The following is a 24,075-nucleotide window of genomic DNA, read 5'->3' on the forward strand; positions in this document are numbered from 1 at the left end:
CTCTCTCTTTCTCTGCCTCTTGCAATTAGACGTTCATCCCTCTCGCATGCTCGCTATATTCGCATTCTCGCCCTTGCCATCTGTTTGCCTATACGCGTATATTCTACATTACACACTTACTCCAAGTTGACCTCTCTTCAATATCTCACCTATCACATTCTATCTATCCATCTGCGTTACGATCTTTCCGTTTCCCCCCCCCCACACACACTACTTTGCCCCTCAGCCTATCTAACACACACGCTTCGTCACGTAGATTCAAAAAATCTAGTCATCGCATAATAAACCGCAGGCTTCCATGAGTTCTCTTAATTAATACAAGCCATCACAATCCCTATGTCAACATCGCTGATCTTCATCACTTGGCAGTAAACAATGTGACAATGCAGTAGTGGTACTTAGATTAGTATTATCATAATATAATAATAGTACGCGGGGTGGGTGGGTGGTCACTCCGATGTAATAATTAGTCTCAGTGGCACATCACTGTACATAATCACAACAACAGCGGGCGATGGTGGTGGCGCAGAGCACAGTTGCTGCGTATTTAGTATGAAAAAACATTTACAATTATTTCGGATTTCGATATTAGAGCAATACAAATGGATGACCCCATCCTCGTTCCTTTTCCTTCTCTCGTCTCTCGATTCTCCTTCACTCTTTTCTCTCCCCTTCTCCCTCTGTCTATCAATCTCCTCCTCCGCATTCCGTCAGTCTGATTTTTTGTGTTGTTTCCCGTGTTTTTTCCCTTAATTCTCCTTATGTTCGTGTTTATTCATTTTCCGCTTTGTCTATCATGCATTTGTTCGTGCGTGCGCGTTTGTTTCTTTTCTTTTTTTATCACTCACAGGCTTGTAGAAGTTAGCTCCACGATTGGTAGGAGTCTTGATACCATTCGTGATCGTCGCCGGAAACACCGCCTAGTGCGGCGGATCTGCCTCCGAATCCTATGTCACCGCCACCACCACCACTGCCACCATTCACACTCGCCAATCCGTACGCATTGCCCAGTGGTTGTTGGGCGAGGGGCTGGTTTCCCCAGTTGCTCTGGAAGCGACGCTTAGATTCCCCCTGGTTCTGGTGACCCCCGTCAAATTTTCGTTTACCTGCTGTAAAAACAATGGAAAGAATGATGAAACCGATAATCGCGTCTTCGAGGAGCGACAACGACATTATCTATCGAATGACATCCTCTTTTTCTTTTTTACCATCGTGCGACGTTTACAAAATACTTATACGTAGGAAAAGGTGAAAGAAATCTCGAAGGTTCTCTTCGACGCATGTAAAATTGCATGTGGTGTGCCTGTACGTGTGTGTGTGTTTTCGGAAGGTGTGTATATCCGAATAATAGAGATCGCCGCTGAACGCGGAACAAACTCGGACATTCGCAAAGATCAAACGTGAAACATGAATTAATCGAAGTTCTTACTTACTTTATGAGGTCACATTTAGATCACCGAGATTTCGTGTTATTATCCAATCAATCTTACTCTCAATGTGAAAAATTTTGAGCAGAATTTTAATTTTAACGTAAAAACTATGTACTAAGATGGGACAACTTGAGCGAAAATGTTTTAATCGAACTTGTACTCTCTTCTTCCTCCTTCTTCCGAATATTACGCTTAATTAGAAACATTTTTCTTCGTCGTATATCTCATTGTATCTCACTAGCAAAACTCAATATTGAAATTACTCTACGGTGACTTACTTCGTACAAAGGGTGCTATTAATATATGTGCGCTCAACTTAAGGCCTCTCTTATAGCAACACATAAAGGAACTAACCTACTGCTCTGTTACAATCAGGTAAGTGGGACTCGGGTACCTTGGTAGGAAGGTAGTGGGTTGGATCGTTTTTACTGCAACGTGAACAAAAGAAATCCGTGACTACGTACAGAAATGTGCACAGTTACTTGACAAGCTAATCGTATAATTATAAGCAGTATCATCGAAACCTCCGACGTGAGTGAATGAAAATATTCTCTCATTAGCAAATCTGTAAAAAGAACGAGAGCAGAATTAAACATATTACGCTGCAGATATATAAGGTTCAGTGACTCTGTGAGAAATGTGCATCACATCTAGCAGTTCCGTACAATTAATTCTGCAAGGTAAATACAGTCGGTTACGATCACACACTCATTTCCAGATTCAACGTGACAATTTTTTTTTCTCGCAGTAGCTAATGATAATTTGATATGCATTTGCATCCGCGTCAGGGGGAAGGAACGCAAATGCTCCACGACGAGGATTCTCAATTGTACGTACACAAGTAAGAGGGGGGGGGGAAGAGGAAGGAACGAACAGTTTACCATTATATCGCTATCGACTTGATGGAGAAGATTCTCCGTTCGCACAGAATGTCGCGCTCGAGTGAGCGCGATGTGATCCGTCCGATTTCGCGAAACAAGTGTGAAACAGGAGCAGAATCTCACCGAGAGGTCGCAAGCAGATGTCTTGACAAAGAGTTTCCTAGCAAAGAGTACTGTTGAGAGCGGTTAAGAAAGCTCGCGCGTAATATTGAAGGAAGCTACGTTACGCGACGTTATGGCTTCTATAAAACGTAGCAGCAGTACTTTGCAGTAATTAAAAAAAAAAAAGGAGAGGGCGAGATTCTATGTACAATTATCGACGGGATTGTCGAATTGTCCCGTGAACATTACAAGTAGCGCTAGAAAAATCAAGCGGCACTACCAGCTATGCCATGTAGCTTCTCTAGAAAGAAATGTTGGTAGTTGCATAGAAAGGATTACACACACATCTCAGGTTCTTTTGGCTCTGAGATATGTTAAAAAAGGTGTAGTTCTGAATCATCCATATTTAGAACTATTTGGGGTCGCATGAGGTTTCCAAGATGTATCATTATCAAGTGTTGAAGTTTTATCCTTCATTAGACTTTCTTCTATTCCAAACATCTCACTCGTGTTGTTTCTTGTGTACCAGGTATGTAAATATGAAACCGGAATTTTTGTATAGAAAATACACGTTTATTATATGAAAATGATTAAAAAATATTTTATTCGAAGTACTGCCCATCGCTAGCTATACATTTTTCACACCTGTCTGACAATTTGTGGATGCCACGCCAAAAAAACTGTTGCTCTTTTGAGGCAAACCAGTCATCGAGCTATTTTCGTACATTTAAGTGAAGCGCTGCTCAGCAAGTGCGTGTCCCATCGATACAAATAAGTAATAATCGGACGGAGCCGAGTCTGGTGAGTAAGCCACATGCGAAAGTATTTCTCAACTAAACGCCTCAATCGTTTCCTTGACCAGTTTTGCTGTGTGTGATGGTGCATTATCATGAAACAAAATCACTTTGTGTTGCCTTTTTTGATATTCTGGTTCGTTTTTTACGCAAAGCTTGATTCAAATCTATCATTTGTTGTCGGTAGCGTTCAGTATTAACGGTTTCGCCAGGTTTTAGCAGCTTGTAATAGATCACACCCTTCTGATCCCACCAAACACAGAGCATTGTCTTCCGTCCATAGCGATTTGGTCTTGCAGTCGATGTCGATGGTTCGCCTGGAGTTACCCATGATCTTTTACGCTTAGGATTCTCAAAATATATCCATTTTTCATCGCCAGTCACAATTCGATGGAGAAATGACTTTCTTTTGTACCTGGCGAGCAGCATTTCGCAAGTGGTTTCTCGGTTTTCCTGCTGTCTTTCATTCAGTTCATGTGGGACCCATTTTCCCATCTTCTGGATCTTTCCCATGGCTTTCAAACGTATGGAGACGGCTTCTCGTGTCACATTTAATTGATCCGCGAGTTGTTGTTGCGTTTGAGCGTCATCCTCATCCAACAATGCTTGCAATTCGCTGTCTTCAAACTTTCTCGGTGGTCTTTCACGTTCTTCATTTCTCATGTAAAAATCGCCACGTTTGAATTTTTTAAACCACTCAAAGCACTGTGATTTACCAAGAGCGTGCTCACCGTAAGCTTCGACAAGCATTCTATGCGATTCTGCAGTAGTTTTTTTCAAATGGTAACAGAAAATCAATGCTGTCCGTAAATCGTAGCTTCCAACCACAAAATTCGACATGTTCAACGCTATTACAAACTATGCTGTTGTATGAAACTTGTATTGTTGTGAGTTGAAAATCTTTGTCAGATGTCAACAAATGGAAATGGCGTCAATGACGCGGTTTGACGGTAACTACATTGACAGCTAGGGGCAAATTCCGGTTTCATATTTACATACCTGGTATGTTTTTATATCAAAATAAGATATTCTAAAGAAACCGGCAAGGAGGGGCGAAAAATTTATAAAAAGTATTTCAACAAAATAGGTTGCTCTATCTAGTGGTGAGAGAGTCACTCTAAATGGAAAACTGGGTTCCGCCTTTCGGAAGAGACATTAAACAGTGGATCTACTCATGGCCGGCACTCACCATGAGTACCTCAGTGCTGACTTGTGTAAAAAACGTTCACTCTCATGCCGATTTATATCGGCTACTTAAGCCCGGCTAGCAACCGACTTAGGGAACTTATGCTGACAGTTCTAGTATCTGCGGCCTCGGAACTACGTAGACAGTCTGAAAAGTTCTTGACCTGACACATACGTGTCAAACTATAATTGTATTGGAAAGTGGCATCCTTGATATAAACCCATGTAAAATTTTATTCGATCTGTCAAGTCATTCGAGTAGTAGCAGCAGTTGAAAAAGCTGCAAGATGGGTGTCGCATTTGCTAACAATTGACCAAAAACGCATTCGAATGCGTATTTCTCAAGCGTGTTTGGCACATTTTTATCGTTTTAAACAAAATACAATGGGTTTCAAGCTTCATAACAGTTGATGAAACTTGAATCCACCACTATACACCAGAGCGAAAAGAACCTTCCAGAATTACACTTTAATGATGGTATTGAATTATTGGAAAGACGGTGGAATAAATGTATTGAAGTTTCAGGAGATTATATTGAAAAATAAAACATATTTCACGGCAAAAAAATTTTCTTTCGTTGTTAGGCCGAGAGAACTTTTCAGACTGCCCTCGTAGATACAAACAAGACATACATCCTTCTAAAAGTCCTGTAAAAAAAAAAGAGGAAGAAGGTTGCTTAAGCTCCAAATCTTGCGTAAGGTCTTCGGACCTAGAATATTTTTCGGTCTTCGGTCTAAAATATTTTTAGAATGTTATTTTAGTGTATAATAAATTTATCAATTTGATAAAGCGAATATGATCCGAATATTATCAATAAGTTTATTCATAAACTGAAACGTATTTGGAGGGACTGGCACGTAAAGATGAAAAATGTAAACAATAGCATATGATTGCTCATTCTCAATATAATTCAATGTAAAATTGCAAGATAATGATATCTCAGAAACCGTATGCGATCCTCGCTACTGATAACTCCGCTCTTTGCAACATATCAAAATCTGGAATCTGTACTTTTTTCCACACAATTACCGAAATGTTATCTGTAGCATACGCGAGACGTTAACTCTCAGCAGACTCGATATCACTCAATTGTCTATAATTGTCTCATGTATACCGGGTATACCAAGAATAGATTTCACGCGAGATGCTTCTCAACGGGAACATCAAAATAATCTTTTTCAATCTTTGAATATGTGTGTGAGCTCGTAGGTGTAAAGGTATTTCATATGGCGAGCAACTTAACTCGTGTGTACGTGTGTGTGTGTGTGTGTGTGTGTGTGTGTGTGTGTGTGTGTGTGTGTGTGTGTGGAGTGTGGGTGTATGTATGTGTGCGAACGTGTGACTGTAACGGGGGAGTGAGAGAATGTAAATAGTGTAAAAGATGATTCATTGTGGAGATACAGACCATCCTCACCTGGTAAACTTCCCTTGGCGCGGACCCCCCCACGAGCGGCCAGCCGCTGGACCCCACGGGGCCCTGAAGTTGCGGGGTTGCGTCCCCCCCTGACTGGCCCACGGGTTTGCGGGCCACCGATTCGGCCACGTGGCGCTACTCCACGGCCACGACCAGCCTGACCAAATAACACACACCCAAATTGTTACCCTATCTGTAGAACACCTTATTGCATAGATATGTCTGCGAGTAATTTCGCATTCTTTTTTGCATTTCTTTTTCTCTCTTTTTAGTTTTACGCGTTGTCTGCCCTATATCTATTGTGTCTAATTAAAACACAGGTAATAAATATCTCGCAGTGTAGCGACCCTTAAAAACAAAGACGTAAATAATAGCAGATAGTAGTCACGTAGTAAGGCACAGTGGAAGTAAGAGGATCAATCGATACATCGCTGAATGTATGATCAATGGTATTTCCTATAATGCGTATGCGCATTGTATCTCACACACATGTACGGACGTGTATGCGCGTATAGGCTCTTATACGTACGTATACGTCGCGTAGATAGCAGGAGATAGGCGATAGGAAGAGATGGATAACAACGACAGAGCTAGAAGAAAATAATCGGAGGAAAGCGACAGAAAGGCGCGTAGAGACAGAGACAGAGACAAAGACAGAGACAGAGAGAGAGAGAGAGAGAGAGAGAGAGAGAGAGAGAGAGAGAGAGAGAGAGAGAGAGAGAGAGAGAAAGAGAGAATATAGATGATAAGGAGAAGTTGAGAAAAACGAGGAGGAGGAGGAGGAGGTGGTGATGGAGAAGAAGAAGAACGCGCGGTAAGAAGTAGAGATCACCTATAACCAAATCTTACTGACCACGTCCTTACATACAGCAGGACTGAGCAGAGTTATCCAAAGCGAAAAGCGAACGTTGGCGTAGTAACTTTAAGCGACAGAAGCTACTGCACTGGCAGCTAAAACAAAATTCAACCAAGGCGTATTTAATATAAGCGGCGCAGCATCATTAAGCGTGTGTGGCTGGGTGAGTAGGTAGATGGATGGTTGTTGGATGTGGGTGTGTGTTCATGTGTGTGTGTGTGTATGTGTGTGTGTGTGGGGGGGGGGGTGGATTAAGCACAAGCTGTTTTATATACATCGGAGTGAGGCACAGGGGACCGGGAGTACCGAAGCGAGAGCCGTGTTTCACTGGGTTCTAGTACCAGTCGTACACGAGGGACGCAATCTTCTCTATTCCGTCATCTATCCCCGCGTGGTCTATCTCTCACCTACGCACAATTCAGTGTACAAGCACACAAAATATCATTATACCGTTATCATTAAATGTTACTGTATCACTTGTCACGTGGTTAAGGCGAACGGCAAGTTCGTGCGCGTTCGTGACACAAGTTATCGATCCAAAAATATCGGGTTTATCGTCCCTCAGCTACCCGAGACACTCTGCTGCTAGTACAACTTGCGACAAACTTTTCCTCCTGCTTTAAACAAATTGGCACATTGAATCGAGCGTTATGCTTCTCAGGGCTTGTATCGTGGGGAGGAGGGGTGGGCCTGCGATCCATACCCGCACGTATGCATCGTCGCGGGCATTTGGCACTTTGGGAGCGCGTCTGTCCGTAAGAAGGTCTTCCCTGTAAGAAGGTAGATGATGATCAGGGGGTGCGGTATGCGCGTTGTCGTCCGCATGTAGCTACGCGTTTCGCGACGCAACGACCGCTGGAACCGCAAGGAACGCTGAAACAGCGCTTAGTCGAGAGGAGACGGGGGAACGTCCTCGAGACGAGCGACGATCGAATTCTCTCGGACAGATGTGGATAACTCGGGTCACTTCCGTGTCAAGCGCGAAGATACGAGATAACGGACTGAGGGGGAGAAAATGCGCCTTGACATCGCGCGTAGCGCGATGCGAGCGTCTATCTCGTCGTGTATGAGTCGTGAGGTGAGAGAAAAGTATGCACGACGACAATAACAATGAGAAATATATCCGAGGAGAAAAAGAGGGAGACAACAGCGGACGTGATGAGGAGGACGTGACGTCAGTCACGCCGTGCACAATCGAACAAAAATGACCGATCGAGACCTGTGGATAATTGAGAGAAAAGGAAAAAAAAAAAAACAAAATACAGAAAGCCAACGTCTGGGGGAAACTAGTCTACTTCCTTGAGAGAATACGCGAACGACACGTTCCGGCGGGAGGGGGGGATGTGATAAAATAAATAAAGAGGCGAAACACGCACGTTAATAATAACAAGGCACGAGGGTGGTTATGCGTGGTGAATCGGAGGTTCCTCCTGGCGCGTTTCTCGTTTTCTCCTCTATAAAGCGACGACTAATAACTACGACGCACAATCACGTATTATGGCACGAAGGAACATAGCAGCGCTGACGGGATATATTGTAACACGTAACGATCTGAGTGCGCGCGTATCGTGTTTGTCGCATAGCTAGACACTGCCAAGAGAAAAAGTTGATCGCAATGTAATGTAATAGATGAGAGAAAAAAAATATAAAAATAAACAAAGAAACGAGAATATATATATGTGGAATATATATGTGGAGAATATAAATTTCACAGGGCGCCCATTTACGCTCCCTTGGTATTTACGGTATTTGGATAACCCTGCAACTTGACATAGAAAAGGTATATATATATATATGTGTGTATATATATATATATATATATATAGAGAGAAAGATATATATATATATATATATGTATAGATCATCATATCCGAGCCACGAGACGCAACGTCGCTCTACAAAAAAAAAAGGAAAACAAAAAAGATAAGTTATTCGACTAAGATTATATGGACGACGACGGTATATGGGAAACTCCTGTACGCACTGGTGTTTCTTGCCTACGTCTGGGATTCTCCTGAAGCTGCACTAAAATATCGGTACTGGGATAATGCGTTAGGGGGGATCCTGCAATACTAAAAATGTGCGATCTTCTTCCTTGGGAGGACTCTCATTCGCGAAGCGCTATTCCCGCGCGTCTTCCATTCTTTTTTGCCGTGCACCCTTCATAATTGTCTTTTACATCTGCTTTCCTTTCTCTACTTGTTCTCTTTTGTTTGCAAATTGCTTTTCCCGGCTGTATGTATATATTTGCTTGAAATTTAGAATGGGTCTACCATGGCTCAGATATGATTTGCAAGCAATTTGAAAGTGGCAATGTGTTCGGATTAGAGGGTCTATTAATTAGTATCGAAGCACGCGTTGTGGTGTTAGTTAATATAATACATATACTAGAGATCTTAAAGAGGCTCTATGTAAATACAATGCATTCACAGTGTGCTCTTAACAGCATTCTCTCCCGCTCTTTCTCTCCCTCTCTTTCTCTCTCTTTCTTTCTTTCTTTCTCTCTCTCTTGCTTTCCGCCTTTGTCCGATATTATTAATGATTAATCCACCATTGCATTCAATCAACGTTTATAATATTGGTATTTCTTAACATTGATGTTTCGCTCTCTTTCTCTCTCTCTCTCTCTCTCTCTCTCTCTCTCTCTCTCTCTCTCTCTCTCTCTCTCTCTCTCTCTCTCTCTCTCTCTCTCTCACTCACTTTCATTCTCTCTCACACTCTCTCTCTCTCTCTCTCTCTCTCTCTCTCTCTCTCTCTCTCTCTCTCTCTCTCTCTCTCTCTCACTCACTCACTTTCATTCTCTCTCTCTCTCTCTCTCCTCTCTCTCTCTCTCTCTCTCTCTCTCTCTCTCTCTCTCTCTCTCTCTCTCTCTTTTTCTCTGAATTTATTGTAGAATCTACAGCTCGGATGAGTGCTATTACTCGTATACTGTGGATGCGGTGCATTTAACAACATGAAACGGGATTGCGTTAAAATGTGCATCCCCCTGCGCGCGTTAATAGTGATTACTATGAAGCTAGCGCATATCAGTTAGCCAGCGTTAATTACACGCTCAGACAGAAAAAATAGGCAGGATGATCTGGATTAAAGTATAACTTGGAGATGTACAACATACTTATAGGAATATATCCGCGAACACTGTGCCACAATCAAACTACCGCTGATATCGAAAAAAAAGTAATAATGATTCAGGAACGAAAACGACTTTTAGAACCATTAAAAAAGGCGACCCACCGGTTGAGGCTGCCTGCCCCTCCCTCTGGCAGGCGGCGGAGGCGGCGCATAATCGAAATAGTAATCTTCGTATCGATAATAGTCATCGTAATAGGGATCACTGTAGCCACCTCGATAATCCCCATAACCGTAATAGTCGTAATCATAATCTATAAAAACACACATTACAAATAGACCCAAATTTAGCCACGATATATCCAATTGACAACTTACTGAGATAATAATACTGGTTTCAATATAAGAAAGGCATGCCGGGAAAAGATAATTTTGAAAATGCCAATAATAATAGAAACGAAAGATAAGAAAAACACAAAAAAAAAATTTCACTTGTATATCGCATAAAGTATACAACGTACGTGAACATGAAGAAGGAACGATACTTTCCAAAAGTTAAAAAAAAAAAGGGAAGAAAAAAAGGATAAATACGTTCTCGCACAAGAGAATAAACAAAAATATTTCATGTATATTCATATATAAGAACACACTTAAGTTACAATACCGCACGGACAAAATTGTATGCTGATTACCCTACCACCATCACATATCCTGAGATGTAAAGTTACAAGGTCAATCGAAAATTTCACGCATACTCCAAATCAAAAGTCGCAAATGACACAATGTCTGTTTGTGGGAACGATAGTATCTCAATAGACGGTATGGAGATTGAATTAACGTGTGCAGAAGGAGAATATTTAATTCGACAATACTGTAAAGATGCGAACCTGGCGTAAAAATTCTTTCGACTAATTATCGATATCTCCCAAGAGATGCTCACAAGAATGAGAAAAAAGATATCGATCATACACTTTCGGAGTCATCTAATATGATAGATCGTACGTCAAGAGTTTTACGAGGCTTCCGTAAAGTAGTAGATATACTTTGCATTGGAGGAAGTTAGTTTTCGATGACCTCGCGATTACGTATTTTAAGTTGGGCATAAACTCAACGTCAAAAGGAAGAAAATACACAAGACTACACATAATACTCTACAACTGTTGCATTCATCATTCATCATCGCGGCTTACCTATTTCCTTGAGAGCTGTAAACAGATTTGTGAATTGATGATGCATACACAATCAACGACGTACACACGCTCAGATAAACGAAACAGAACGGTAGGGTTAAAACTCTCTCTGGCAATGCATGTGATTGTTCTGTGCACTGCCACAAAATAACTCTCAACTAGGGTACCAAACGAAAAAAAAAAAAAAGGTACAAAACAGATAAATACACATGCAATTGTATCTTCAGTAACAAAAAAAATTAATTAAACAGGTGTCACAGGAAGTGGTAGTGGTAAGGCAACAAGGTGCTCTCATATTACAATGCTAAGCACACATTTAACATACATATATACATGTATCCATGTACATATGTATGTAACACAAAGAAACATAACGTCCAGACTGATATTAATCGCGACGATCGTGTTAATCATTAACGTTATATTATAATCGAGTAAAAAAGTAAAATATAAAGACATGTTATTCGAACATTCCAAAACTAGGCTCAGACCAAATAATATAAATAAACGACACATGAACATTGCTATACATTGAATGAATTTTCTCCTCAATGTTATTTAAAAACATTAACTTGATCCTTATCATCTGAGCACTCTCTCACTACAACCTTACGAAACAATTCATTGAGACATTCTTGTCGAAATAAAAGATAATTTACGATATATCGTGTACACGGTACAAACATAATGTGTTTACCTTTTTAACAATGTTTATATTTATAAACAAATGTACACTATATGAGAATAACTTTAAAATGCCACTTTGTTCTGTGTATGCATTGAAAGATATATTCATAACAAAAGGGATAATGCGGTTTTGGTCGAGGTCAAGAAGAAAAAGGTTTCAATCCAGAGAATCATTATGTAATATAGGAATGCTCAGTAAGTATTTCTTGCTCACACGTTCAAAATAGCCTATCATGCGCGTAAGCCAAGGTATGTAGTGAGATAGTGAAAAATCCCCAAAAGCATGCGGGATATTTGCGTTACATAAACATTACCAAAAATATCGTCGTAGAGATTTAATATTATTAAAATGTATATATTTACTAGTATTTATTTAACAGTGTTTAAAATTATATTTAATACAATTTCTTTTTTAATTTGAAATGTATGTATGCAACAAGCTAATATATATATATATATATAAATAAAAAAATTATGTAATCCAAAAAGATATATCAACCAATATTTAACTCTACTTTATAAAGTAATTAAATGTCTTGTAACTTTTTTATTTTGTAAAACCAAATTTACGTGAGCTAAATAAATAATATTATTCATTTATTGATAAATTACTCAAGTTTCTTGAGTCTCATTTCTTGTCACGTACAAGATATTGCACTACTTCGAAATATCGTACAGTTTTCATATAACTTTAATCAGCTTATCGTACGGCTTTAATCTGCAATCTTTAATTTAACGTTTCGAATTTTATCAAATATCATGGTCCAAGCCTAACAGATAATTCATAACGACGAAAATTGTGTTAAGAGACAAGTTTTACGTTTAACAGCTGTTACGACTCGAGAGGAACGAAAACATACGCAGGCATCGTGTTATACTGATATACGTGACATGTGTGAAAAATTATTTAAATTTGTGTTTTCTTGCAGATCATTCACGGACGCGTAGCAGTCCTTTTAGGACTTTTGAAAAGTGTAAAACGACGTAGCAAAAAAGTTTAGGAGAAAATGAGTTGGTATTGGTACTAACCGTAATCGCCACGTCCCATCTGTCCACGCATACCTGCGCCAGTACCTCGAGGTCCCTGTGCAGGTCCGCGAACTGGCATTGGTCCTCCCATCATGCTCGGGTGAGATGGAGATCCACTGTGTGAGAGCAAACGTCAAAGAATCATATAAATTTCTAATTGAAATTCCCGCTGAATATCAAACCAAAGAGGAAATTTATCAACTTTTATTAAAACGGACGGTCGACATGTTAGACGCGATACAAATTGGCATTGAGAAGTAGGCTAAAGGATAAACTTCAATGAATTTTACTCACCCGCCTCTACCCTGTAACATCTGCATCATTCGTCTTTCCCTAGCGCGCAACATCTCTTCTTTCTTCTTTTTGTCAGACGGCGGTTTTGCCAATGAAACTTCTATGTGGGATCCACCCATTTCCTTCCCATTTAGTTCGTTCATTGCCTGAAGAAAGCATACGCGCACATTTAAAATATCCTTTATCAAATACCTTCCATCAAAGATTAAAGCCACGTTGTTATAAAAGGATTATTTACCCTAACAGCGTTATCTCTATCTTCAAAGTGTATAAAAGCGTAATCCTTGATCTTCTTCACTCGTTCGATTTTTCCATATTGTTCGAAACTTTCCTTCAGTTTCTCTTCAGAGCAATCTTGTGTTAAATTCCGTACGTAAAGCACGCGCACCTGAAACAGAGTAGTAGTCACGATTACAGCAATTCGCTCAACTAATAATGTAATTGCACATCATGCATAATCATGCTCATTTACTTTGGACATGGTTTGTTCATCTGGTTCCTCTTGAGGGTCGGCCCAGTCAACAATAATATCACATCCCCAAACCTTGATACGTCCAGTGCTCAATCTTCGTTTGGCTAAGGAAGCTGCTTTGTGAGATTCATACTCCAAAAAGCAAAAACCTCTATTCTTCTTTTTGTCATCCGGTGAGCTGTAGATAATCACTTCGGTCAGGCCAGCTATATGTTGAGAAAAACATACAAAAAGTGGATGAGATTCGCTTGATCTTGACGAGATTTGCGGGGTATTTCAAGGATTGCTACTAATAAAGAATGGAAACTGTGCCAAAACACGAAATATGTGTATGTGTGTGTGTGTGTATATGTGTATGTGTGTGTGTGTGTATGTATAGATTCAAGCAGATCTATCACGATTTTTATATCCGATGATTGTTACGAGTGAGAAGTTTGCACCTCGAGTAGATGTTCTCAAGTAGATACGCTAATCACACATACACACACACACACACGCGCACGCGCACACACACACACATATATACATATATGTATGTATATAATCATCTATTTTTATCACTCGAATGTTCAATGTACTTGGATCAAATTACACATTATTATAATAATATGTTACACATAAGACAACCATCATAAATTTACTCCGATTGTGGTTAACAATTGTGGTTATAAATTTCATCTTATATAAATACACGTGTTATACAATGCACATATTCCAATTTCCAGAAACTGCTTTATATACGCATTTCCTCATATACAATACAAAAGACAAAACAATTTGACAACAAAAAAACAAAAGACAAAATGTAATTAAAGATTGTATCGGTATGCATCAGATCCTACATTGACCAATCTGCAAGATTTCCATAGCACTTGATTATATGTATCTTCACAATACAAGAATGTTATATTTTGCTCATCGACTCTTCTTTGTACTTTACAAATTGCGGATATCACACAAGTCTTATATATTCCTCTTTTACATTTTTGTTTGAAAGAAAATTAAGGTAAAATCTAAACATTAATACCTAAGGATTAAAAAAAGAAAAAAAAAAGAAAAAAAGAGCAACAAGTCAAATAAACAAGTTTGTAAAATGAAATTTCATCGATAGACTATGTCAGGAGTAAAATATAAAGGAAACAAGAAAGATATACTTTACCAAATGCTCACAACCTGGGTCACGATAAAATCTCAAATAAAAGGCTACGGAAGATCGGGATTATAAAAGAACAGAAAAAATGCAAAGACCTTATTAATAACTACAAAGAGAAAGATTGCAAGCTCTAAATATTCTGTAAAACACTCTCTCGATAAATGTGATACTATTAGCACTGTATATTTGAAAAACCTTCTTCATTACTTTTACTGAATCCGCACATATTCGGAAAATCTGAGAGGATTATTCATTTCAAGGCATATGAATACTATTATTAAGTAGTATGATTGTCATGCTATTAGAATTCTCATGCATTGCGATGTGTGTAATTCGATTACGTATACACCAAAATGACACTCTATATTATATATTATCTTTTATCTGTCTTCTAATTCTAAGGTGTGGGAATATTGTCCGTATCTCTCAATTTGATCTTGCTTTGACTTGACTTCTCTCGAAAGAAAAAATGAAAAATTGTCAAACAAAAAACAATTTGACAATTTCCATTAGACAACTTAATCAACTATCATCTCTCTGACAGAGAGAGAAAAACAGTCCTTCTCTCCTTCCTCTCAGTTTAGAAGCTGCGCTGTTTGGATAACAAGGCATCTCATACATACTGCAAGCTGACTTTAAATAGCAAAAAATCGATTTCATGAACTGAACTGATAAAGTGTCCTTTAAAAACTTTATATGTTTCTCTCGTTCACTTTATAAGATTCATGTGTAAAGGAACTATTTGTCCATAAAAACTCAACATTTCATTCTGTTAAATGGATTAAAAGTTCACTAGCTTTCTCAGTTGTCTATCCTGTAATTAAAAAAAAAATGAAAAAATATGTTAACAAAATGCTCAGATGCCTTGTACCATTGTATCATGTTTTCTTATAATTAATTTCTAGATCATCCCTGTGCCTCGTCATTTTACTAGTTTGGCTTCTGCCCTTATTGCTATAGTATCTTTCTTTTTTTCATCTTAATCTCCTCTCTGTGTCCATATCCTGATGTTACATGCAAGAATTGTATGCACACACATACAAAATGTAGTGATGATAAGACACATTCATTCGATCACACTGACCATTCTTCTTCATCGGATTTACATTTACATACAAAGAAATTTAAATACAAAGAAAGTACGATTTTTTTTTTTTTTTCATATTAAATTCACTGAAACTGAAGACATCACAATAAACACACATTTATTCATTCGTGAAATGTGACTATGCTCCTATCGTAATAAATTGTTTGACACTCTGTAAAAATTTTGTATATATTTTCCATCTTAGATGAAGATAAATAAGTGGAAACATAAAGCCTTTAATATACTTGGTAATCATGTATAAATGAGAAAAGAAATGAGATGATACTGTCTGCTGTAGAAATACTTGCGTTCTAATTTGAAATTTTGTGTCCCAAAACCAAATTCAAGGTATCGAAGGAATTCCCCGCGCAACACACACACACATACACACACATATATATATATATATATATATATTGCGTCCTATTACATAGGCAAGAGAAAACGCACGGGATGAACGATCCGAGTGAAATCGCAGCGCAAACTCGATTGGTTGTAGGACACAATAACGCAGTTACGATCGTCTACTCATTGCAACTGTGCACATTTTGCAAACGAAAAATTACTAGAAATAAAAATGAAGGAATCACATGGTGAAGAGTTCACATTTGGCTTATAAATAAATTTATCAGCGTTACCAAACATTGACAATCTTTGAAAAATGAATATAAAGAATTTCGTTTCTCCGAATACCAATTCATGACAAGGTTTTTGTTCAACATTTATGCAAGAGGGCTGGATTTTTAACCCACCTGGCACCTCTGCTACCAACTAGGTAAAAACACCTGATTTCATAAAGAGAAATTTTTGTCCCATCATTTCTCCCATCGAACTTCCATTGGTTACTGCTTGCTGATTTAAGGACAATTGTCAACTTACGTGCGTGCTTTGTAAACTCTTCGAACAAGTCATCTCGGTCTCGATTCTTTGGAATATTTCCCACAAACAAGCGGTGATTGTTATAAGATACGGTAACACCAATCTTTTTCCCTTTCCGAATCTCATAATCATTCAGCTGTAAGAATAATGTGGAAGGAAAGTGCCAATTAAGCTTGCCTTTTATGATTTCACCTGCTTATTGGCTGTCTGAACGTGGGATTTCATGAAGCGTCCTTCGGGGAAAAATTTTACATAAGAGGACCAAAGCATGACTCGAAGGATCGTGGATCGTACGGTAATTCGAGGAACGATATCATACAGGGTGGTGGGTGGGAGTGCCTGTCCGTTTGTTAGCGAGCCAAACGCCCCAGCGGTCCACGCAGATCTCCCATACCCCCAAGCTTGAGACTTAGTCATGAATATCACATTTGCATATTGCAAAATTGCAATGGTGCAAGACAGCGTGTCTATTTTTCTGTCAGTATATGTATGTAGATATATATATATATGTATATATATGTATGTATATATATATATATATAAAATAATTCTTAATCTAAAGTATATATGGCTTCCACATTTTCTCTTTCCATTTCCTCGCCTCTTTTTCACCTTTCCAAAAAAAGAAGACGAAGAAGCTATCAGTAGTAAAGATTGATGAATTGATCAGTTGCATAAAATCAGGAAACGAGGAGGCAGGGGGATGACAAAGGTAATCGCATGTATAGAAGAGGAAGCAGATAAACTCATAACTCAACCTAAATATGCGAGGAAAAGAAGACTTGGACCAGAGAGGTGTTACTGTTCACTAATAAACCGAGAGGCAAGGAGACTGACCAGAACTAAAGGTGCCATAGGTAATATCGCAGATCACAAGAATCAATGTGATCCTCGGATGCTCCATAGTTCCATACCATCTACAACCACTACTTAAAAGCTACCACTCTTAAGTTACAATACAGGTAGACAGGTAGGTATAGGTAGGTAGGTAGGTACACACGCCTCGAATTCACTTTACCTGTTAATTTACCAAATTCGTCCAAGATCTCCTCTTTGCCTTTTGACTTTGGTATGTTCCCCACGAAAAGTCGTAGATTAGGAACGCTAATGTTTACTTTCAGACTCTTGCCGGGTTTTATTTCGTGATTATCGAGCTGTGGGATGAAGAAAACAGACACATGCCTAATTTTGTTCCAATGAGGGGCGGTTCATGTTTTTAAGATAATTACGACGAGATGGCGGATTTGTTTGCTTTTCTTTCTTTTTTTCTTTTCTTTTCTTTTCTTTTTTTTTTGGGAAAATTTCAAAAATGTGCAATTTAGTACAATTAATTAACATGGCGTCGGGTCCATGAAAGCGAGAAAGTGGCATGCGCTTTGTCGCTCGAGTCTTCACAATATAGCAAACCGGCGTTCACGGTATCATTGTATTCCTGTAAACAAATTTTAAGCCTACCAATTTTCAAAATTTTGTTACAAAAATTGTCACTGTCCAATGAGAGTCAACCAATTAGGTAAATATACCCCTAACCAATTAGACCACACAATCATCGTGATTTTTCGGAAAGGTTCTCCACTCCCAATTTTGCCCACTGAGCAAAGAGGAGAGCTGGAAAAAGAAACTCATCCAGAGGACATCATTAATATATATTTCTGTGTTACTCAATGTTTGGGATCAGTTGGATATAACTGCGTACTTAAACACGAATAAATGGTCAGGGACATATACATGTGAAACATACATTATGTGGATTGTTCCTAGCTATAAATATATATATATATGTATATATTTATATATTTTAAAGGTAAACAAATTAAAGAAATAAGAATGACATAGACTTGAAATAATAAAATGTTTGCATTAAATCTACTAGGAGAGACAAAGAAATATAAGAGACAATACAGAACAAGCCACATAGGAATACAGTAACAGTCATTCGAAATGTTCAGCAAAGAAAAGCAAATTCTTGAAAACATAGTCAACATAGATATATATACATCTTCGCTATATTCTTATTCATCGATTAGCATATTTTTTATTATAGCTCAGCTATAGCTCTGAATAAATTATCTGTAAACAGAATCCATCTGTAGATTTAAGAAAGAAAAAAAAAAAATGTAAGGTATTCTCGATACGTCAAAATTGTATAAATTTCATGAAGCATAATGAAACTTTGGATCAATTAATTTTCATAAACATTTCGAAGGATCGCATATCTTGGTAGCAATAACAATTTTGTAACATTTCCAAAAATTTTGAAAATAAAAAAATAAAAAAGTGTCCAGATTGTCCATAGAACGGCGCGTTAATAACTATAGGGCAAAAAATAAGTTTATACATCATGTACCTACACAATAATAATAGATCTATGGAAAGATATTAACATACCTCTCGGACAGCCTGCTGCGCAGCTTCCCTGTTTGTAAATGTGATAAATGCGTATCCTCTGTTGGAACCTGACATGGGGTCCATCATCAGTCTCAAGTCCCAAATTTTTCCGCATTTCTCAAATAATGGAATTAATTCGTCTTCATACATGTCTTTTGGGATTTTGCCACAAAATACCTTTTCACAGAAATATTTGATGTAATAAATAAATAAATACATGTAAATGTAAATGTTTAATGTACAAATCTTCTAAAATTGACAAGGTTTTATATGTATATATATTTTTTAATGACTATTATATAGAGATAGAATCGAAAAATGTACCACTTCGAATACCAAACATGTTTCCATATTCGAAACAATTCAAATTTACATGGAATTAAATTACTCGAAAATCTTTCAGATGAAAATTCCAATGCCCATATGCTACACACACACACACACACACACATATATATATATATATATATATATATATATATATATGCCTGAGTATATCTAATGTATTCGTAATAGAAAAATTTTTTTAATCAAAGTAATTAGAATATATAATTAAAAACCTAAAATATGTTTTATTCGCAAGTAAATATATGCATATAAAAATTTACCTCACAACCAGTGCCAGGTGTAGGACCCTCCCAATTTGGAGGAGGACCACCGTATTTTCTTTGTCCAGTAGTCACATCCAAAGGATATCCTGTTCTTTCCAGAATCATCTGCAATTGTTTGTTTTATCCATTATAGAATTATATATTTGTAACTGTGTATTTAAACAATAACTAGTGGCTAGTTGAGAAAGTCCAAAATCGAATTTAGAACCAATCAGACGTGTAGCTTTTCAAATCACCTTGATTTTGTCCTCATCTGGAGCTTTTGGTGTCGTACTGGTGCCTGTACCTTGACCAGCACGACTCTTTTGTCGGTATGTCTTCATCACTCCGCAAAGATATGCAGATTTGTTAGATACATGTTCCAAATTAGACTCTAGAAATTGCGTGAGTACATTTAGCGCACCGTCAACTGGGAATTCCTTTAGAGCATCGAGAGCCCTCTCATCCAGGTCGACATGAGCCAATTTTCCTGTTTTATAGATCTCATCCAGTTTGGCAGCCACTTTCTCGTCCAGTCCGTATTGCATGAGTTTGTTAAAGTCTTCTGTCCGTTCCACATATTCCATTTCCTCCTTTGACTGTTTTTCTTCCATTTTTATCTCCCCATTCCCTTCTGCCATAGCTGGAACAATAATACCTATTATTGTTTATCAAAGTCTTTTATCTTTTTTTCAATATGCCAAGTAAGGTATAAATTACTGAACTTTCTTTTTTGTACTACACACTGCAAAAGTATATGATGCTTTTGATTAAAAAACCCATATAATAATGAAATATATCAAGTAACAATGTTTCTTCTCATCATAATATAAGATAATGAACAAAAGTATTTCTATCTCATTATATAAATCATTTTTCACATAGTTAAATAATCTTGTATTCAATGCAGAATTAGCTATATTATCTAATGCATGAATAACTATCATGAGTAAACATATATATTATAACAAATTTATCTTTTGTTGTACTTTCCATTGAATTATTGCACATATCTATATACATATATATATATATTTGCTTTATTTGCTTTCATGGAGATTAAACAAAGAAACGAGAAAATACTTTTTGAGAAAAATAATTTCAGAGTCTTGATTAAAAACTATGTAAATACGAAAAGTAGTAAAAAAAAAAAAAAAAAAAATAGTAGCCATAAAGCTATAAAAGACTAGTAAACTTCACATATATACAACACTGCGCTTATAAAACTATGACTCATTGCATATAATTATCGTGCTTACTTTAACGAAGTGGTAGTAATGTATAACGTAGCAAATTTTATTAATTACGCTTCAATCGAGCTCATTATCCCAAGAACATGTTCGTCAAAAGGGAGAACTGCATCTACGGCGGAGAAAAAAAAAGGAAAAACACGTTTTCGAAAAATACGCGACGATAAGGAGTCCGGGAGGGGAAAAAAACTGGTATGCGCGAGAGCTACCAGCGTGGATATTTCGTATTCGCTCGGATCACGCAATCGGAAATGCACGCACGATCGCGACGAAGAAGTGCAAGACGACATGGAAGCGGCCGTGAATGCAACGTCGATATTGGCGCGTTCCGGTACGGGAATCTGGCCGGGATCAGAAATTCTCGGCAGCGAGCGCGCGATGAAATAAAAAGAGAAAGAAGAGAGAGAAAGAGAGACACACGAGAGGGGGGAGGAGGAGAGAGGAAGAGACAACGTCGCGAGTAACCGATCGTGAATACTCCGACTCCGCGAGTTGCGAGAGACAAGAGACGGGCGAACTGGCACGCGCGGCCGTGCATCCGCCGTGCACCGCAACGTTATCGATGACACTCGCGTGCGCCGATTAGCCTCGACGAACGCGATCGCTCCTCGTCGTCGTCGTCATCGTCGTCGTTCTGCTCTTCCTCCTCCTCCTCCTCCTCCTTGTCGTCGTCGTCGTCGTCATCGTCGCCACGGCAGACCGGAATTTGCGCGGCAAACCGCGCCGCAGATATTCACCCGTCCGTAATTTTCCGCCGACAGCCGGGCCTCGCGAGATCGTCACTATTTCTCTCTCTCTCACTTCCTCTCGCGTTTTCGGCTCGCCGGCCGGCGGATGCAAGCGTACACGTTCTCACACGACGATGACGACGATGACGGCGGCGGCCGCCATGGTACGGATGCACCTATATGCACTCGTGGTCGCGTAGCGCGATCGCGCCGTTTTCGGCGCCTTCGGGCCGGCCGTATTCGCACTCGCGCTCGTTAAAATCGGCCGCGGCGACGCGGCCGCGATGCCGCGCGACGACACGGACGCGCCGGCGGCGCGGAACCGACGGTAGATCGTTACCTTGCGAAATAAACGGACGGGCGATCCTCCGCGCGAGGAAATGGCGACAGACGTCAACGTGATTGTGGACTACGGGGTTCACAAAACGACGCGCAAAGATACGCTCGAACCCAGCGACACGACGTTGGCCATTTTCTCGCCGTGGCCGCGCTCGCGCGAATTCTGATTGGCGCGCGCGAAACGGCCCGACGGGAAAAAGTCGGCCGCCCCGCGCTCACAGAGCGCGCTCGCGGCTCAAGCCGCGCGGCGATCACTCGCACGCACACACACGCGACGTGGCGTGTGTATGTGTGTGTACGTATACGGAGATTCATACACGTATGTACGCGCGGGAGACGACACGATGGCGATGATAACGCGCGTGTTCACGCAACGAAGTGATCACGCGGAACGGAATATTCGCGAACACGCGCGGCGAGGTTATCCTCGTGAAATCACGAAATTCGCGCGAGAGCGACTCGAAGAGAGAGAGAGAGAGGGAGAGGGAGGGAGGGAGAACGCGAGTCTCTCGTTCCTTCGCTCGGACGCGCGCGGCAACAACGTATATTCGCGGCGAACATCACGCGGGATCGTGAATATATTCGCGGCGACGTCGGGGAGAGGTTAGTCCCGCTGGAGATCTCGAAAATCCGCGAATAACGGCGAAACGCGCCCGCCCGCCCATACATCGTCGCCGGCGCGAGCCCTCGCCATTCCTCGCGCTCGCCCTCGTTCCTGTTTTCGCGTGCGCGCGCCCTTTCCTCTCTCACGAGCACGCCATTATGAGCGAATTCGCGCGAAACACACTTCGGCCGCGTGTAGCAACAACCGCCTTCTGCTGATATCTCTGTGTGTAGATAAATCCTCGTCGGCTGCGTATCTCACACTTGCCGCTTTCACAAGACCGCCGTGTGTGTCGCAGATACAGGAGGAGCAAGAGGTGGACTCGGAAAGAGAGAAAGAGAGAGAGAAAAATAGGTTTTCTGATTTTTCAGAAACAGACTTCCGCGCGCATTCCGTCGTGAGGATCGCGGTCTCTCCGGTGATTTTCATGCCATATTGAGAGGCCGTCGGCCACGACGCGGCGGCATCCGTTACCGGCCGGCGCGAGCCCGCCAAGCGTGCCGCGCGCGATGCATTTCAGAGAGCCGCGAGAGGAAGAAGCCATAACAGTCCGGCGCGGAGGATCCCCAGAGTGCACGCGATGCAGTCGTGCATGGCGTGTGCTCGTCGCGCGCGCGATCGTTAAGATCTCGAATTATCTCGGCGCGTCGCGTTCGCGCGATTCGGTACCGTCCGAGCGCGAAGATAGAGCCCGTCTCCGCTCCCGCTCCTCTCGCCCCTCTCGTCTCCTGCAAACGATCCGTTCCGCAACGAGGCGAGACGTCTGTTGGGAGAAGAAATACGCGCACTTATCGCGGACGAGGAAAAAGCCGAGCGATCGACGTACGCGTGTGCTCCTTTTTTTCTCAAGTCGCCTCGGGTATTATAACCTCCCACATGTTGAACGTCGCGCGACAGAGACAGAGAGCGAGAAAAGGCGAAGAGCGGAGCGGAGCGGAGCGGAGCGGAGCAGAGCGGAGCAGAGCGGAGCGGAAACAGACGAGACGAGAAGGGACGAGGAGAGGAGAGACGCGTCGATGCACTCGTCCGGTCAAACTCGCGCGTAGACAAAGCGGCGGCGGCGATTCCGCACAAGTCGCGCAAGGCGGAGAGAGAAAGGGCGAGTATGCAACATAAAGAGAGAAAGAGCGAGCAGAAGGACACATATACTAATGAGATAAATGCGTGTGTACCTGTGCCGAGTTTGTACTCCTCACCGGTAACAATTTAGCGTGGTCGTTGCGACGGTGAAACACCAGGAGACGACGACACAAGAAAACAGTCAGGATCTCCCGTCGGGTGTGGTAAAACTCATATTAATTGGCACGTCACAGTTCTTTCTTTCCGCGTTCCTCGTACTTCAGAATTGACGACAGGCAGCGGCGGCGGCGGCGGCGGCGACGGCGGCGGCGGCGGCGGCGGCAGCAGCAGCGACGACGGCGGCGGCGGCGGCGGCAGCAGCGGCGACGGCGGCAGCGGAGGCGGTGGCACTCGCGGTCACGTTCACGCCGTTGCGCGTAGACTGCACCGAGAATATATGCGAGCGCGGCGCGCGAGCGGCACGAGGGGGTGGTAAAAGACGATCGGCGGCAACAGCGGCAGCGACGACGATGGCTGCTGCTGCGGCGACGACGACGACGACGACGACAGCGGCGGCGGTGGCGATGATGATGAC

General features: G+C 40.8%; 1 protein-coding gene across 11 annotated transcripts; it reads right to left on the reverse strand.

Moving 5' to 3' along the window:
* Window positions 1-24,075, reverse strand: Syp (synaptotagmin binding cytoplasmic RNA interacting protein). 11 transcript variants are annotated; one of them, XM_025305427.1, is made up of 14 exons: window positions 21,819-21,990; window positions 20,760-20,862; window positions 19,758-20,143; window positions 19,519-19,626; window positions 18,911-19,087; window positions 16,523-16,658; window positions 13,404-13,609; window positions 13,170-13,319; window positions 12,932-13,077; window positions 12,638-12,753; window positions 10,922-10,936; window positions 9,897-10,045; window positions 5,798-5,963; window positions 862-1,109 (listed from the first exon to the last, which is right to left on the reverse strand). In XM_025305427.1, exons 3-14 carry the CDS (start codon window positions 20,139-20,141, stop codon window positions 862-864), a joined length of 2,001 nt encoding a protein of 666 aa, XP_025161212.1. In that variant the 5' UTR covers window positions 20,142-20,143; window positions 20,760-20,862; window positions 21,819-21,990. The 11 variants fall into 11 exon arrangements, 10 of the variants coding, with proteins under 10 accessions (XP_025161218.1, XP_025161217.1, XP_025161216.1 ...); XM_025305428.1 differs by lacking the exon at window positions 21,819-21,990 and adding an exon at window positions 21,488-21,782; XM_025305433.1 differs by lacking the exons at window positions 20,760-20,862; window positions 21,819-21,990 and adding an exon at window positions 23,594-24,075 and having other exon boundaries at window positions 1-1,106; window positions 5,807-5,963.

This window comes from Harpegnathos saltator, unplaced genomic scaffold, assembly GCF_003227715.2.
Source record: "Harpegnathos saltator strain DR-91 unplaced genomic scaffold, Hsal_v8.6 scaffold695, whole genome shotgun sequence".
NCBI lineage: Eukaryota > Metazoa > Arthropoda > Insecta > Hymenoptera > Formicidae > Harpegnathos > Harpegnathos saltator.